General features: G+C 36.5%; 2 protein-coding genes across 2 annotated transcripts; both read right to left on the bottom strand.

Moving 5' to 3' along the window:
• Window positions 1-8,767: 8,767 nt before the first annotated feature.
• LOC117621719 (seed biotin-containing protein SBP65) lies at window positions 8,768-11,051 on the bottom strand. The gene is made up of 3 exons (XM_034352270.1): window positions 9,405-11,051; window positions 9,040-9,202; window positions 8,768-8,991 (listed from the first exon to the last, which is right to left on the bottom strand). Exons 1-3 carry the CDS (start codon window positions 11,049-11,051, stop codon window positions 8,768-8,770), a joined length of 2,034 nt encoding a protein of 677 aa, XP_034208161.1.
• Window positions 11,052-14,145: 3,094 nt separating this feature from the next.
• LOC117622463 (protein trichome birefringence-like 39) lies at window positions 14,146-17,981 on the bottom strand. Its single transcript, XM_034353132.1, has 5 exons — window positions 17,518-17,981; window positions 17,160-17,331; window positions 15,462-15,637; window positions 15,211-15,369; window positions 14,146-14,636 (listed from the first exon to the last, which is right to left on the bottom strand). The coding sequence occupies exons 1-5, from the start codon at window positions 17,883-17,885 to the stop codon at window positions 14,345-14,347; spliced, it is 1,167 nt and encodes a 388-aa protein (XP_034209023.1). The 5' UTR covers window positions 17,886-17,981; the 3' UTR covers window positions 14,146-14,344.
• Window positions 17,982-19,304: the final 1,323 nt, after the last annotated feature.

The following is a 19,304-nucleotide window of genomic DNA, read 5'->3' as shown; positions in this document are numbered from 1 at the left end:
TTCTCAATCGTTCTCCACCAATCACTAATCACAAATATCCCTAACGAGAACAAAATTAATAGCATTAGTACGAATTTACATTAATACATTTAAACTAACGACAAAAAATACATACCTAATAAACGTACAGAATTCACAGCAGAGCAGCAGCAGGGAGGGAGAGTGAGAGAGAGGCAGAATGCAATTTTTGCATTCTGCCTCTGCAATGGCAGATACAAATATGAAGAAGAAGGACTTTGCGCGACGAACAAGGAAAATTCGTCGCGCGAAACGCCGTCGCAAAAACCCACTTTTCCGTCGCACAAAACAACATTTCCGTCGCGCAATCACGTGTCGACATCTGCTTTTTTGCGCGACGAACAAAATTATTCGTCGCACAAAATTCCGTCGCGCGTATACAATCCGGCGTCGCGCAAAGTGTAACTTTCGTCGCGCAAATAAAACTATTTCGTCGCGCAAGAACGCACCGCTATTAAACTTTACGCGACGACGGCACTTCCGTCGCGCAAAAACCCACCTGCATATTGGCGCCAAAAATAAGTTTCCCTCGTTTTCTTACGCGACGGTTGATTTTTTCGTCGCGCTAAGTTGTCTTTTGAGACGAAAACTCTCGTCGCGCAAAATTTTTTTACCGCCATAATAGGAGCCAATTTTCTGTCCGTCTTTGCGCGACGAATATCTGAAATTGTCGCGCAATATAGTCATGCGCGACGATCTCTGTCGTCGCGCAAGAGTTTGGCGCCAATAACATAGACTTTACACCTTTGCGCGACGAAATTTATTTACGTCGCGCATAGACTCTTTCCGCGACGAAATTATTTGTCGCGCTAGTTCTCTGTCAGATTAATGACGAATTTTTTTTTTTTGTACACATGCAGATAACAGTTCTTTTGCGTTGGGCGACGAATTTTATTCGTTGGTCAGCAAAGAAAATTCAATCCCAAGAAATAGTAAATCGAAGTATCTTCACTATTGTTATGAGTTGCAAACCAGTTTACAGTTATTAACCCCAACAAGGACTCTAATGCAGAGTAAAATACAATGTGGAAACAAGAAATTCAATGGATCCCGTATATAAAAATCATATAATCTTGAGACACCACTGAGATAGTGAGATGGATCTCATCTATGCAACTGTAACGAAGAGGCCTCTCGACATATAGTTGCAGTTGCAGCGCCTCTTTGATTTGCGTATAAAGAATGCCAGCAACCCTTATTTGATTACACATCTTCTTTATCTGTCAATGGGAGTAAAACAGCAAAGGTTAGAATTCTGCCTTTCTACTTTATATTGAAAGCCTTACATAACCTTTTGACTCTACATCATCAGCATGCTGAGTTGAATTTGAGAGGATTCAAATAATTGTTTGGAATCTTGCAACCAACCCATCAACTTCTCCAGAGCACATGTTTATTGCTCCTGATGGTAAGCAGACGTAGTCCCCATCGTGGATGTCCTCCCATAATATTGTAGCATCCAAAGAATAAGATTTGGAGTTTAAACACCAATTAAATGTAATTAGCTATCATATAATTAAGACAAATTGTACTATACATATCATATAAATAGAAGCATAATCCATGCATTTATTTTCAAAATTAAATTGAAGCATAGTTCGATCTTTCGAACATGTTTTACTCAAACCCATTAATCCTTTAGATTTATTTATGTTTCTCTTTTTCTTTTTTTTCTCCAAGAGACCTTTGGAATTGATGCAATTCGTGTTTTGGGGTATAGTTGTTTCAATTATGTGCAATATCTAGCCGATGTGTCACGTCCCAAATTCACTAAAAAGAACAATTAAGTCAAACTCATTACGTCGTTGCTCAATTTGAAGGACCAAAATGATGAGTTTCATATACTTGAGGGATTATTCATGGTAAAACAGTGTATGGAAAGTGTAGGTCTATCATCTTTTGTTGTTTAGGACAATAAGTTTGCCATTATAATCAATTTGGTTACATTGGAGAGGATAGAATCTCAGCCTACTATAATTATTCTAACCAATATATGCTCTTATATACGGATTCGGATTCTCTGCTTGGTTTTTCTCTATCATGATCTGCTTGATTTCTCTTCTCCACATGCCACCTTTCGACCAAAAACGGAAGAAAAAGAATTAACCTAACTTGTATTGTTGCAGCCGTTTGGTCTCTTCCCAATCAACAATCTCTCATCTTCTCATGTGAAAATTAGTTCTTTCCAATCTCCCGTTATGTCCAATCTCGTGTGTGTGTGTGAGTGAAGAAAATGTGTACTGGAGCTGCTTTTGTCATATGCATGGTGGTCTCCTCAATTAACCATATTCGTCCGATCTATGTATTCCACACGCAACTAAGCAGGACTGTCAAATTTATTTATTTAATCATCTGGATATATCTCTTATTATATTTAATTTTTGAGTAACTATGGTTAGGGTAAGGTTAGTTGGTGATTAATTATGTATGATCCTACGGATGAGCCATGTGTTTGAAGTGTTTTTTGGTTGTATTTTGTAGTTACCAAGTTATTTTTGGTAGTTTTTTGTTCTTCTCGCCTAATTGTTGTTTCATTTTGTTTTTCTGTCTTTGTATTTTGGATAGGTGATGTTGTTCTGCTTTTGTGAACCTATTTTGGGAAGTGTTTGATAGCTTCTCTGATTACATGTTAATTTTCTATTCATTTTTCAAAAGACTATGTATGGTAGTTGTTGCTAATTTATTTGCAAATACTGTGGCATTTGAAAATCCTCCTTTCTCTAGTTGTAATATTATTACTACGTACTGCGGCCCCCCAAACAGAGTTTGTATTTTTTATTTTAAAATTCATTTATCTCACATAAATTCACATTACATGCATAGTTTGTTCTTAACAAAATTTTGTGGGTTCTATCTCAAAGTCAAGCTAAAATCTGATGTATCTAAACTATTGTTTGTTCTATTGGATTTTTTTAACTTTCATTATGTGATAATTGTTATCGCTTTCACTCAAAATTTTCCATTTATCTACACTAACACCTACCATTTTGCAAATTTGTACCAACAGAGTTAAAACCCCTACTGAAGACAAGGAAAAACAGAAGCCACCTCTACAACATAGCTTGCAAGAGATAGATCCCCTTCCAACAGATATCAAAACAATGAATTCCCTTCCACCACCGAGTAGCATAAGACCTGTCCAAACTCTTTTGAACAATTAGGGCTCAAAACTACTGCTATTTTGATGTTTTTATTACTACTTGATTTATTAAAATATGGTCAATATTTTAACACGACAATTATAAGTCTAATTTTTGTAACTAAAACTTGCTAAACAAAATATTATGCCACTATTTAGATCTTCCATGTCTATATAAAGCTTTAAAACCCGCAACAACGTGCAGGCACCTTTGCTAGTGCTAACTAAGAACTTGCCAACAGTCTCTACCAAGGTACTTGTACAAGGGGCCACTAAGTCGGTGCACAACTATACAGTCTTGCCATGATTGAAGAAGCTGGGAGGCGACATAGCTGTTACCTGCCATAAGCAAAGATGGATTTGCAGTGTTTTACTGCCACACAGCAAGACCAACATTAGCTTATCGTTGCACAACTTTAGACAACCTCAAACTCTCCCTAGTTTGAAACAAGGATTGCTCTCTAGCTAATAAATACCTGGTAGGAAGTAAACAAGGCAAAAAGCAGCTGTGAAAGGGGCCACTAGTAAAAAAAACCCCTTGCGCGACCAAATTTTGCGCGACAAAAAACTATTCATCGCTCAAAGTCCCTTTGCGGGACGAAACTTGAAACTTCGTCGCTCAAAGTTTTGCGCGACCAAATTTTGCGCGACGAAAAATAATTCGTCGCGCAAAGTCACTTCGCGCGACAAACTTTTGCCCGACGACAATACATCGTCGCTCAAAGTTTTGTGCGACCAATTTTGTGCCACCAAAAATAATTCGTGGCTCAAAGTGACTTTGCGCGACGAAAAGTAAACTTCGTCGCGCAAAGTCCTTATAAAAATAAATAAAATAAAAAATTTATTTTTTAAAATCTTTGCATGACGTAATCCAAACATTTTGTCACCTAAACCAATTTATTTTTGTTTTTTATTTTGTATGCATAACACTTAAGAAATTAAACGGTATATATATTTATTAAGTAGCTTTAATTTATTATTTTAGATCGGATCGGATTTTTATTAGAAAAATATATTATTGTTGTTCGGATTGGGTTTTTGTTAGAAAATATATATTTTAAATTGACGATCGAATTAGTTCATTGTATTCATATCGGGTCAAGGAGTGTAGCAGTAAAAAATCATCAAAATCGGAGTTGAAATATCCCTTAAATCATGATTTTTCATTATAACCGTCAAAAAGTTTTGTCCCCTTACTTGATCTCTGAATGTTTATTTTTTCCGATTTCTGGCGTATATGATCTCGAAGTATAAACAAACAAGTTTGACGGTTGGATCGTTGAAACTAGTTTTTTTGAATGCATATGCCATCAAAACAATATATTCACTAACAATTAAGAGTTTATTTATACTTTTGTTAAATATAACATAAGATTTTGTGGTATCCACTAGTGTAAATATTTTAAATTGAAGATCAAATTCAGTCATTGTATTCATATAGGGCCAAGGAGTGTAGCTGTAAAAAAATCATCAAAATCGAAGTTAAAATAATCATTAAATCATAATTTTTCATTTATAACCATCGAAAAGTTTTGTCCCGTTACTTGATTAATGAATGTTTATTTTTTCCGATTTTTGGCGTATATGATCTCGAAGTATAAACAAACAAGTTTGACGGTTGGATCATTGAAACTAGTTTCGTAGAATGTGTATGCCATCAAAACAATATATTCACTAACAATTAAGAGTTTATTTATATTTTCATTAAATATAACATAAGATTTTGTGGTATCCACTAGTGTAAATATTTTAAATTGAAGATCAAATTCAGTCATTGTATTCATATAGGGTCAAGGAGTGTAGCTGTAAAAAATAATCAAAATCGGAGTTAAAATAACCGTTAAATCATGATTTTTCATTTATAACCGTCGAAAAGTTTTGTCCCGTTACTTGATCTCTGAATGTTTATTTTTTCCGATTTTTGGCGTATATGATCTCGAAGTATAAAAAAACAAGTTTGATGGTTGGATCGTTGAAACTAGTTTTGTAGAATGCATATGCCATCAAAACAATATATTCACTAACAATTAAGAGTTTATTTATACTTTCGTTAAATATAACATAAGATTTTGTGGTATCCACTAGTGTAAATATTTTAAATTGAAGATCAAATTCAGTCATTGTATTCATATAGGGTCAAGGAGTGTAGCTGTAAAAAATCATCAAAATCGGAGTTAAAATAACCTTTAAATCGTGATTTTTCATTTATAACCGTCAAAAAGTTTTGTCCCGTTACTTGATCTATGAATGTTTATTTTTTTCGATTTTTGCCGTATATGATCTCGAAGTATAAAAAAACAAGTTTGACGGTTGGATCGTTGAAACTAGTTTCGCAGAATGCATATGCCATCAAAACAATATATTCACTAACAATTAAGAGTTTATTTATACTTTCGTTAAATATAACATAAGATTTTGTGGTATCCACTAGTGCAAATGTTTTAAATTGAAGATCAAATTTAGTCATTGTATTCATATAGGGTCAAGGAGTGTAGCTGTAAAAAAAATCATCAAAATCGGAGTTAAAATAAACGTTAAATCGTGATTTTTCATTTATAACTATCGAAAAGTTTTGTCCCGTTACTAGATCTCTGAATGTTTGTTTTTTGTGATTTTTGGGGTATACGATCTTGAAGTATATACAAACAAGTCTTATGGTTGGATCGTTGAATGGTGTGTGTGTGTGTGTGTATATATATATATTTATTAAGTAGCTTCAAATTTATTTATTTTGTACGTATAACACTTAAGAAATTGAATAGTATATACATTTATTAAGTAGCTTTCACCTTAATTATATTTTAAATCATAAAATAAAATATTTTTTTTTATTATTCATAACAATTATTTTTATAAATATTGTGCTACGAACCAATTTTTCGTCTCTCAAAAGTTTGCGCGACCAATAGTTCGTCGTGCAAAACTCAAAAAATTTGGGCGAGTACCAAAAATGGGACGCGGGTTTTTAAAATTAAAAAAAAAACTTTAGACTTTGCGTGACCAATATTTTTTGTCGCTCAAAACTTTGCGCGACCAATATATATTTTTCATCGCGCAAAAATTTGGGCGGGGTACCAAAAATGGCATGCGGGAATTTTTTTATATAATTGTTTTAGACTTTGCGCGACCAATATGTATTTTTTGTCGCTCAAAAATTTAAAAATTTTGGCGAGTACCAAAAATGGGATGCGGTAATTTTTTTTTTAAAAAAAATAATTTTTTTAGACTTTGCGCTACCAATATTCCTATATTAGTCACGCAAAACTTTGCGAGACCAATATGTTTCGTCTCGCAAAACTTTGCGAGACCAATATGTTTCGTCTCGCAAAACTTTGCGCGACCAATATATATTTTTCCTCGCGCAAAAATTTGGGCGGGTACCAAAAATGGGACGCTGTAATTTTTTCATATAATTGTTTTAGACTTTGCGCGACCAATATGTATTTTTCGTCGCGCAAAAATTTAAAAATTTTGGCAGGTACCAAAAATGGGATGCAGGAATTTTTGTTTTCAAAAAATAATTTTTTTAGACTTTGCGCAACCAATATTCCTATATTCGTTGCGCAAAACTTTGCGCGACCAACAATATTTTCGTCGCGCAAAGTGATACGATTTTTAAAACCGAAATAACTCCTCCACCATTTTCTCAATTTCTTTCTCTACTCTTACCTCTCCTCTCTCTTTCCCTCTCCCCAAATCCAACCATTTCTCTCACACTCACTCCTCTCACTTAATCTCTCATCTCTCTCTTCACTATCTCTCACTCTCACTCACTCTCTCATCTATCTTTTCACTATCTCATCTCTCTATCACTATCTTATCTAATTCTCTCACACTCACTTCTCCCTCTCATTCTCACTCACTCTCAATCTTGCCAAAAGGTATATTCTCTCCAAATTTTAAATTTTTTTTCATTAATATGTGTTTTTGGAGTTAGTTTTGAGTTTGTGTGGGGTTTGGGGTTGAGTAAAGGGGAGAGATTTGAGTTTGGGTTGGATTTGTGGTATAACAATTTTAGGGGAGATTATGCATTCTTTTTTTTTTTGTTGTTGTTGTTTTTTGACCATATTTGTTTTTTTGTAGGTAATCATCGAGACTTTGATGGCTAAAGTTGAGGATTAGGAAGCTATCAAAACATATCATCCGCCACTACCACCACAATATGCTTGTATTAGGATTTTATTATTGTACTTTGTTAATTTATGTGTACATTTTGAATATTATATATATATTTATTGGATAATTTGATCACTATTTTTCATATGTAATTTTATTTTGAATATGTCAATTTAAATTAAAGTAATTAAAAAAAATCTTACAATTAAATTAAATTTAAAAAGTAAAAATTTGAAAAAATTAATATAATTAAATTAATATCAATTTAAATTAAAGTGATTTTAAAAAAATCATACAATTAAATTACATTTAAAAAGTAAAAATTTGAATAAATTAATATAAATTAATTAATATTAAAGAAATAATAAAACAAAAAGTCAAAAACTTTGTGCGACAAAATATTTTGTAGCGCAAACTATTAAATTAGTTTATTTTAATTAAAAAAATTTAAAACACAAAAAATATTTCGTCGCGCAAAACTCTAAAAATGTGGGCGGGTACCAAAAATGGGACGCGGGAATTTTTTATTTTTTATAAATTTTTTTAAGACTTTGCCCGACCAATGTTTTTTGTCGCATTGAAATTTGTGCGACTACAATGTATTTTGCGCATGAGAATCGGGCATTAGAATGAAAGAACAATCGGGCATGTGTGTCAACTATCTTTAACTTTAAGTAGTTGTGGAAGAACCTGTAGCATTAGTTGATGTATATTATAATTTTCTTAAAGATATGGGATATGGGATTTACCAATTTTATCTGTTGATATTTATTTTCTCAAAGCTGGTTGCTATTGTGCTATTTAAATATTATAGGCCCCTACTGAAAACGAAAAAAGATTATAACACACAATCTTTGGAACATCCATCCAGAAACCCCACCTGCAACAAAGTTTTGCCCTCTAAAAATATGCCCAAAGTGCTCAATGTCGATGAGCAAAGAACTTGATATATCAAAATTATCATCCGCACTCAGCCAAGGATTGGAAAATAATGGAGCCATCAAAATCCAAGGGCTCTTGCTCCAGGTCCTTAGGGGAGACAGGTAGACGCATGCATAAAAGCATGAGGCGAGAGGGTGACATTATAGACCTGTCTCTACACTCTCACTTGTTGGTACTTTAATCCTTGAAATTTGTTGGTGGTCTAATCTTTGAAACTGTTGTAATTTGGCTAGAAAACTTTCAGAAAGCGTTTTTAACTTTTTAGCAGCAGTGTACAGATTTTTAAATGAGTAATTCTTCTTTGATCTCTCTTGAATCCAAGCCCTCCAAGTTGGTCTACGTTAAGAAATTTGGTCCAGAGACGCAAAAACTAGACATCTCATCAGAGCAAGTGCAGCAACGAGTTCTGTATACAGAATGCATATTCAAATTTAACTCACCACAAAACAAACTTAACATCCAAACCAAAATTATACACACAAATTAAAAGTACCACAAATCTCAGTCAAAACTAAGACTGAGAAACTACTATATAACTCTTTGATTTATGCTTCACTTCATCTTGCCCACCCCTTGCTTGCCCTGTTGATCAGTTGATGAATTCCACTCCCCCTGGTTACCATTCTGCTCCTCCTCTTGCCCGATCACCATGTCTTTTGTCGTCTGGGCGATCTCAACCAAAGTCTCTCCGATTGCTCCCAGCACCACCCCCACGCCGGCACCGCCACCGGCCACTTGAGAGGTATCCATGCCACTTCTGTATTCCTCACTACTCGCTTTGTCACCGCCTTCCTCATAAGTCCTCTCCTCTCTTCTTTGCTGACCACCACCTTCGCTCTGCGTTCCCTTTTGAGATTGACCCTCCTCTCTTCTCTGATCCCGACTGATGTCCTCACCTTTCATGGTGCCCTGAACTTGACTCTGGCATTCCTGACCAGTCTCCCCTTGGCCCCCTTTGGATCCCTCTTTTTCTCTTCCTTGTTGACTCTGATCTCCCTTAAGTAAAACCAAACATCGATTAAAACACAATGTACTCATCTGATACATTTCTACAGAACATAAGTGTTTCTAACACATATATGCAGCTAATGTATAAATTCACAAGGCTCAATTAAAATGATGCACATATAAGATGTGAGATTGAATTTTGAAAAAATAAAAGCAATATGTTATTTGTACTGTTCCATACCTGTGACTTATTTTGCTCAGCAGACCTCTTGGCCTCCACTTCTCTCTGTGCCTCCTCTCTCTTCCTAGCAGTGTACTCCTCTGCCTTCTCACCCGCCACTGCCGCAGCATCTTTAGCCATAATCAAGGGCTTGGAAACAATATCCACAGCTGTATGACCCGCATACTCCGCCGCCCCTTTCACAGTTCTAGCCGCCAACTTGGTCCCCTCCACTGCCGCCTCTGTCGTGTAATGCGCGGCACTCCAGCCAGCCACAGTCGCCTTGTCCTTCAAACCCACCGCCACGTCACCGGCATATGCCCCCGCAGTCTTCCCGCCCTCCAACGTCACGCCCTTGGCCTTCGAAGCCCTTTCTCCCACGAAATGCAGAGTGGTCTGTCCCGCGGACACCGCCACATCTTTCGCGTTCTCCGCTACTGGGGCTGTTTTCTCCACGACCGTCTTGCCTGAGCTGCTAAGAGTTTCTTTTGCAGTTTGGGCTCCTTGGACCAGTGTCTCCTTGGTTTGCTCACCTTTCTCTGAGACAAACTCGGTTGCGCTGCCAATCCCTTGCCTCGCCGATTCTTTAGCCTGGGCATAACGCTCCTCTGCTGCTCTTATTGCTTCCATGGAATTCTGCTGTGCTGCTGCTCTAAACTTTGAGATTTCTTCCAAAGATGGTTGCTGTTCTTTGTTTTGCTGCTGACGACCCTCCTTTTCTTCTCTGCCTTTAGAGCCTCTCTCTTCCCCACCACCCATTTTCTCTCTACCCTGATCTCCTGTGCCCGTCATGTTTGTGCTTCTTCCTTCCTTTTCTTCCCTGCTTTTCATCTCACTTTCTCTGCCTCCTTTAGAACTCTTCTCTTCCTCGAGGGTCATTTTCTCTATACCCTGGCCTATCTGTGTGCATCTAGATTGTTTATCAACTTCAGTACTTTCTCGGCCTTTATTGGCCGAACCCTTCTCTTCCTCACCACTCACTTCAAACTTACCAACAGATTGAGCTCTGCCTTTTCCTTCACCTCCAGCTTGCCCAAGAGATTGACTACCTCCGCCTTGTCCTTGGTGCCCTTCAACCTTCGCATGATATTGACCACCACCTCCTTGTCCTTGAGCCCCGACTTGTCGTTGGTGCTCTCCAACCTGACCACCGCCTTGGCCTTGAGCTCCGGCTTGTCGTTGGTGCTCTTCAACCTTCGTATGAGTTTGAGGACGCTCTCCGCCTTGGCCTTGACCTTCACTTTGACCTTGCCCTTGGTGGTGCTCTTCAAATTTCCCACCTTGGCCTTCTCCTTGACCTTGAGCGCGGCCTTCGCTCTCTCTCTTAGCCTCGGCCTCTTTATCCGCCACCATGTTAGCCGTCCTCGCTTGATCAGCCTGCGCTTCTCTCTCCTTATCCTTGTCCTTCTCCACTTGATCCTTGAGAGACTCGAGCTCATGAGCCTCTTTTGATTTTCCCATGCCCACATCACCCGCCGTGCTTCCACTCCGCGCTTTATCCTCATGCTGCTGCTGCGACTGCTTGCTGCTGTCCAGAGAAGTGTCTTTGCCTCCCGCCCCTCTCAGAGCCTCAAAGTGGGTCGTGATCTTCGGCACCTTATCTTTCTCAATCTCCACCTCCCTCTCCGAGGTGGTATTTTCCCTTCTCATTTGCTGCTCAGAAGCCATTTCCTCGCTTTCTTTTTTTTTTCTTTTTTTCTCTCTAAAATATTGAAAGCTGTTTAATATTGCTGGTTTTGGTTTTGAGTTTTGTTTTGCTTTTTTCTGGGTTTGAGAACTGATGAGAAATGGTGGTTCGAGATTGGCGTTAAAAACATGAAGCCATGGCGGTGCCTGAGGAGGTGGTAAGGACGTCCATGCATGGAGAAGGACATGTGTTGGGTGGAGCAATGCCACGTGGTGGCTTCTGGGGAAGAGTCAGATATCATGTTCGACCAGGAGCTCACACGTCAATTGTTTTAGATTAGCATTATCGCACATTGGTTTGTCCGTACATGCAGGGACACGTGGCGAAGTCTTTTGGCCCCACGGAGGTCGACTTCTTCAGTTGTGCAAAACACATGGCATGTCTACTTCGATTTGAGACTTGGTGTTCATTTGGCATTACTTATTTGGGGTGATAAATAATTTTAAAAAAAAATTTGAGAAGCCCAATCCGTTTGGTAAACTCTGAGAAAATCACTTATTGTTAAAATTGCTGTAAAAGAAAGCTATAAAGAAAAGCAGCTAAGAGCATCTTCGACCGATATATCAAAAGTGCTACATAAACATTTAACGGCTAGAAATAATATCTCACATCACTCCAACCGAATTGTCAAAGCTAATGTGGAATGAAGATTGAAGGTTCAACTATTACTTTTGACATCCTAAAAGCAAGATATCAAATGAATATTTTATTATTTTTTAAAGATAGCTGGCTGTTACTTTCATTTTTTATTTTTTTTCTTCTTTATCTTAAATGATTTGACTGTTACAATAATTATTTATTTGACATATCTGGTGGAATGTAAAACTGTGTAAATGACATTTTGCCACATCAGCCATCAAATTTAAATTTGATGTTTGGTATTTGACATCTCCCTTAGAGATGCTCTAATAAGGTACTTTCATTTTCGGATTATGCAGAAATCAGTTTCGAAGAAATGCTGGGTTTAATGATTATGCGACAATCATTTTCTGATGATGCGGGAATTAGTACCAATAACACTTCTTTAAAAAAGTTTACCAAACGCCAAATTGCTTTCTTTCACAGCCTATGTTGCACCGATACGCCGGATTTTTGGGGTATGCTCGTATCCGATACGGCGCCGATACGATACGGTACCGATACGGCATCGATACGTATCCGATACGCCATGTGGCGTATCGTAGACTTTTCTAGGATATTGACTTTACGATACGGCTCCGATACTCCATTGATACGGTCCCGATACATCAATGGGTAACTTTGACGGCAACTAAAAGATAAGAGGAAGAAGGAGGAAGGAGGAAGAAGGAAGAATGAAGAAGAAGATAACTTACTTGCGCTTGCAGCTGCCGCAAATCTGCAGTTGCAGATAGTTGCTGTGCGAAGAAGAGGCGGCTAACTAGTGAAGAAGATGATGTTGGGTGCCCTAATTACAATACTCACCGTTTTAGTTGCATGTTTGTTAAAAAAATTGTTTTATACCTTTTTAATTCTGATGCATTCATTTGGGCTGAGCCCAAGAACTGAAACTCATATATGGCCTAGAAAAACATAAGGAACCAGAAAAAAAAAGCCCAAAATGCTAATTTTACATATATATATAATTTTACATATATATGTTTATATTTTTATAATTTTTATATTTATATTATTTTAATCGCCGTATCGGTGCCGTACCCGTATCTTATTTTTTAGAAATTTGCCGTATCGGCGTATCGTATCGTATCGTATCGCCGTACCCGTATCCGTATCGGTGCAACATTGTTCACAGCTAATTTCTCTTATAACAAATCTGACAGCGATTGTTTTCATAACACAACAATGCCAAACTAACCCTCAGAGATACTCGGCATTAGCTTCATGAATAAGATAATTACCAAAAGGAACACTGATTTATGGAACGATTGATTGCAAAAATATTTTGTCGAATGTGCCATTGATCAAATGTTTTGTTATGGGTTGTGGGTCAAAATGTTTTCAAGGTGGTTTTGATGGGCTAAATATGATGAAAGCCTATAGCTCTATATATGGGCGGAATTTAGTCAGCCCGAAAGCTGCATTGGGCCCAGGCAGCCTATACACAGTTTCGCTATTGAATGAAGGGAATTCAAATACATGATATTACATGCATGGATGACTGTTGTTAATCACTAAAGTTATAAACTCTTGCAATTTTTTCGTTTTTTTAATTTATATATGAAGAGTTGCTAAATCGGTCCCTTATGGATATTTGGTCGTAAGTTTGGTCACGTGATGTAAAGATTGGGAATTCATCGACTGCGCCATTATTTAACGGTGAAATTACGAGAGTCTAACATTATATTGAAGAGTAATGTTACTCTAACCACATTTGTATATCACATTCTTATACCAAACCACCTTATGTGGCAAATGAAGTGGACAACCACATCAATTAAAAAGTGTCAATAAATTATAAAAGAAAAGAAAATGTTACATTAATTTTAGTTAACGTGGTTATCCACCACATCTATCACATAAAATAATATGAAAATATGATATATAAATGTATTAAGAATAGCATTATTCTTGCATGGAATTGTCAACACTGGGCATGACATTGCAAATTTATAAGCAAGATGTCTAAATTTGCGATTGATGTCATGTCGAACCTGAGAGGATAAAATGCAATTATCTACAAATCATGAAGGAAACATGCCTCCACGCTGGCATGTTTATGGCACGAGCACAGATTGCAAGCCCATATCGTGCTAGTATCACGTTCGAGAAAATGTTTATAGACAGTCCTGATAAAGCAAAAGTGGAGCTGGCCCAACTTATTTTTAGCTCTAATCTAAATGATAGGTACAAAGCCAATACTTATTTAAGACCAAAAATATAAAAATAATAATAGTTATTGACCCAACAAAAAAAAATTTGCCAATAACCAGTAGCAGAGCCACATAGGTGTAAAGAGGTGTAGCTGCATCTCCCATATTTCGCAAAATTTCTGACTTCACTACAGCTGCGAGATCGAGTTAAATCACGAAAAAAAAAAAAAAAAAAGTTCTATAATTTGAAGGGCAGTTTTCTACAATTCAAGGGATCAATAATTTGCAATTCAAGGGATCAATAATTTGACTGCTAAATAATGTAAATATACAATTGAATCACGAACCCTTTTATTGCTCAAATGCACAAGTAATAAAATGCCCTACTTCCTGAAACAATGAGAGTTTCTTTCAAGAATTAATGCACCTAGTTACGTTAAATACAACATTAATCAATGCTTGTGAATTTTTTATTTTTTTTTCCTTCAACCAAATAGAGCTGCATATAGGAGGTCGTTCCAAGTATCTGGGAGGCCAGGAAGACACCAATGGCTGCAATCTGTTCCCCCGTGGCCGCCACTATACTTAGATGGGTGAGCATCTTTGCGCATTTGTGAGAGAAATGTAATGTCAAGAAGATAGACTGGTTTCTTAATCCTAGCCAACACTTTGTTGACTACAACCCAAGACAAGGGTATGCCTGCTGGGTACTTTGCTCCCAAGAATGGCTGTGTTTCACTTGAGCATGATCTTGTTGGTTGGTTCCAATCCCTGCCCCTAATTTCATATAAACAACCATCACTTATGTAAGATTGATTGCACTTTGTTAGTGTTTGCTTTCACAAATCAAAATATATGAGATTAGATAGCATATAGGAAGAGCTAAAAGTAACCATATAAGATAACAGGATTTCACTAATAAATTCATTTAAGCATGACAATCGTAAAAACAAAGTACAATTTTTGGCAAATATTCCGTTTTTTAGTCAATAACAGTCGTTTATAAAATTCTAACTAAGAATTTCCTCTAACAAAGTAAAAACTAAAGGTTTTTGAGTCAATTTGGTCCTCCAACTCTTAGAACGTGTTTCAATTTATTTTTTTCGTCAAATTCCGTCTATTTGCAGATAAAACCGTCAATTTGAATACAATTATTCTCTAAAAATCAACCAAAAATATTACCGAATGTCTAAATTGGAACACATCCAAAAATTGAAAGATCAAAATGAAAATAGAGTATAAGTTCATAAATAATTACGGTTAAAATTCCAAAGACTACGATACATGACGACCACATAACATGTTAAATATATATAATAATAATAATGAAGTTGAAGATGAGATTACTCACTCATAGTGGGTTGGAGAAATCCCTTGGAAGAAGACCTTGGTTTTGGAAGCATCAACATATCGGTTGACCCATCTAGACCAAGTCGTAAGTCCTTTATAAAACGCGACCAGACGGTTCATATCTTTGTACAATTTGCCCCTCTCTTCCAGATAGTCCCATCTGCAAACGGGGAAGACAGACACGTTAATTTTGGAGGATATGGACAAAAAAAAGACCATGTGAATGCCATGAAAATGGGAGTGTAAACATACGGCTGTGCTCTTCCTGTGTGGGTCCACCAGTGCCACGTGTCGAAGATCAACAGGTCCATGCCTCTCCATGCGTTGCCGCTCCTAATTGAGTCCAGCTTCAACACTCGGCCCACCTTCTCGTTGACAAGATCCACCAAGTATGTTGTCCGATATAGTAGTATTTGGACTCCATAATCCTGTCCAAGGAAATAAAATTTTATAATTAAAAAACTCAGATAAGGATGATGCTTTCAATTATTATTTTTTTCTCATTCCTTAATTCAGATAAGGAATTGATTCCCTTCTCTAACTATGGGAAAGGTAAAAATTGGTGCGTACTCAATTGTTATTAATGTTACAAGTGGCACTTATTTCTTTTATTTAACTATTTTTTTATAAATAAAAAATAGGGGTTTACGCCTAGCCCACCCAAACACTTTTATTCCAAAAGAAGAAAAAAGGAAAAAAGAATGCCAAAAGAAAAGATCCCTCCTCTCCAAAACCCAAAAAAAATATATATATATATATAAATACATAAACAAATACAATTAAAGATGTAGCAATAAAAGTACAGATGTATAAGTTCTTCTTTTGGTATGTAAGTCCAAGATTAACGAGTGATAGCTGGCCCGTCCTATGATGTGTTGTCGTTTTGTATAGCTGGAATAGAGTGCTAACTACTACATATCTCAATTTTATTTTTTTTAAGGCTTTTCTTATCGAGAATGACGATAGTATACTAAAATCACACACTAGTTGGTCCTTTGCTATTGATACTAAGACTCGAACCCAAAATTTTGTCGGAATGAATAAATACTTCAAATCACTATACTAATGGGTCGTTTGCATAAAGAACATAAAACATCCCCCATATATTTACTTCCATTTTGATACATCTCAATTTTAGAGAAGCAGGCAATGGACTGATTATAACGACCTCTCAATTAAGGCATCATAATTGATTGTTCGAAACTACAGTTCAATGTAAAATAGGAATTTTCAAGCAATGGGAAGTTTTATTAGATTCAAACTTTCATTATATATTTTTCCCAAAAGAGCACCCATAAAGAAAAAAAAGGAAGGAAAAGCGAAAGAGATCATAGATGACATAACCGTCTCGATTTTTCAATAAATCGAATCTATAGTTTGACAAAACAAAAGCAAACAAAAAAAACCATGGGCGATCAAGAAATGTAAAGCTTCTAGAAATTTGAAGCCGTAAAAGCAAAGAGTATATTTGGGGTTCCTGCTTAAATGCTAAAATTTCTGACAATAAAATATTTTCTCTTCGTTTAATATTTACATTAAAGACGTATCTTTTATTTGTGTAATTTTATTTTTTTTGGCTGCTAGAAAGAAAATTCATTTACCACATAAAATAGAACACAACTTCTGACATACCACCGGCAAAGTGAAAAGACCTAAGCACCAATCACGCTCCACTTTTTAATGCTCTCACACTCTCCACAAGCTCATACAAGCATGGCAATCGTTCATACTTGAAACTAGCCCAAATTTTGCATCTCTCTTTCTTTCCAATGGGCAAAATAAATTTCAAATCATTTTGAATGGAAAAGCTTAATTACCTTTTCTTAAAAGCTACAGACTTAAAAGGGACAAAACATGCACGCACTGTTATATCCAATGATTATCATACCATCTCTTTTCAACACCCAAAAAAAAACAAAAAAACAAAAAAAAACAAATCAACACACTCACCTGGAATGTGACTGAAGCTAATCCATCTCTTCTAAAATGAGTTGTTCTGGAATTTGGCACCCATGCATGAAGCATACATGTTAAAGACACCCACTGGTTGAAGCTAAGTGAGTCCCCTACAAACATAATCTTCTTCCCCCTCCATTTCTCCAAAAATTTCAACCCATTAAACCTGCAAACCAAAATTTTAAAAAATAAATAAAGAGGGTAAGTTTCTCTTGAGCATCCATTTCAATTTGTGCCGGCTCGGCGAGTTTGTAAATTACAGTTTAATACATATATAAAAATAAGACATTCATACTGTCAAACAGGGATTTTTTTGTAAAGAAGAAGGGCTAAAAGAATGAGAAGCAGGTACCTGGGCAAGGCACAGGAGAAGGGCTGCCATCTGTATTTGAGGTAAGTAGAATCACGACGACCGTACTTCTGGCAGTCGAACTGCGGATCTAAGAAAGGACAGGTGGAGGAATCGTAGCGGGGCTTGGAGGAAGCGTCGTAGACCCACATACCACGGAACCAGTTGCATTTTCCTGCAAGCTTTCTGGGCACTGAATTGGAAGCAGCAGCAGCAGCAGCAGCAGCAGAAGTAGTTGAAGAAGCAGAAGCATTATTATTATTATTATTATTATCATTGAAGGAATTGAAATCCTCTGCTTTTGTTTGGTGGGAAACCAAAAACAGAGTTAAAAACAGAGTTGAAAACAGAGCTTTGAATAGGAAACCCATTTCCTTGGGTTTCGATCCACAATTTTTCAAACTATTGGTTTCAAAGAGAAAGCAAAAATAAAAAGGACCAGGAGGAGTGAAGAAAAAGTTGGCTGAAATGGCTGCTTATATAATGAATGAGAGAGAGAGTGAGGAAGGGGTTTCACATGGAATGTGAGACAGATTGCAATTTTATTTTTAAATTTCTGACAGGCATTGTGAAATCTTTTATATGGGTTTTTTTTTTTTACTTTTATTTACTGTGTGGGGTTTGAATCTAAAATAATGGGAAACAGTTTCCCTACCAAGAAAGATGGAGTGGGAAATACTTTTTAGAGGTAAATTTTTGGGAGTGGCAAAATGTCACATCTGCCCTTCAGATTTGTACTGTGCATATTTGCTAATGTCCTTTCTTTGATGTTTGTTGTTGTTGTTGGGTCCCAATTCAATTTATGAGCATCACTCACTCCTACCATAAACCCTATTAATTTGTGTCGAACTCTCAACCTGTCAACCTCTTCATCATCCCTTCAATATTATCACCAAACCACTGCTCCGAAAATCAAACCATTTCTCTCATGCCAACTTCCTATTGAAGAATGCTTGGCATTCCTTTTGATGCCTAGTTAGTTAGTAAGTTCACGTGTGTGCATATTTTTAAATAATATTTTAATTTTTCATGCACGTCTCAAAAAATACGATAAAATACACGTGTTTTTTAAAAAACCAAGCGTACAATATCATTCTTTATGTTTTTTAAATAATATTAAAATATTATATAAGGGCCGAATCTTTTACCGTAGTTTTTTAAAATTTTTACTAAATAACGCACATACATACTTTACTCGTATTTTTCCCGTGATTTACTATAAGTATGATGTGATGAAACTCCTCAATATCATTGGAGACTGGCCCCGGAGTTTACCAGCCCAAGCTCACTAGGCGAAAGCTGTGGGGAGTACAGTGAGTGTCGGAATTCGCCCGTGTAGGGAACTGTCCTAGCCAATGTAGGTACTAGAGTTAGAAAATAAAAGAAAAAACAAGAAAAAACTCCTAAAAAATAAGAGAAATGCTAAACATCGAATTATAGACCATATTTAATTCATCACATCCTCTGTATATATAGAGTAGTTTGGATTTAGTCTTTTGTGCTATAAATAGGGGACCCTCCCTCGGACCGGGAAGCCCGGCTTAACTTGTTAGGTACCTACAAGGACCACTTTTCATTGCTGTGATAGTAACTTGTGGAATTGTAGTGCAGCCCATTTAATAAGTTGGCTGAATTTTTTTGGTTCCAAATGACGTGTGACTTATTTGGAAGACAACTTTAGTAGCACGACACTCCAAGCTAAGCAATTGGAAGCACATTTAATATATAGAAAATTGCTCGACTCTTTAAAACTAAGCAGTAGTGATTAGTATTTTTTTTTTTTTCAAGGC

Source organism: Prunus dulcis, chromosome 3 (genome assembly GCF_902201215.1).
Source record: "Prunus dulcis chromosome 3, ALMONDv2, whole genome shotgun sequence".
Classification (NCBI taxonomy): Eukaryota; Viridiplantae; Streptophyta; class Magnoliopsida; order Rosales; family Rosaceae; genus Prunus; species Prunus dulcis.
Note: the sequence above shows the minus strand (reverse complement) of the source record. Positions and strands in the feature narration are given on the sequence as shown.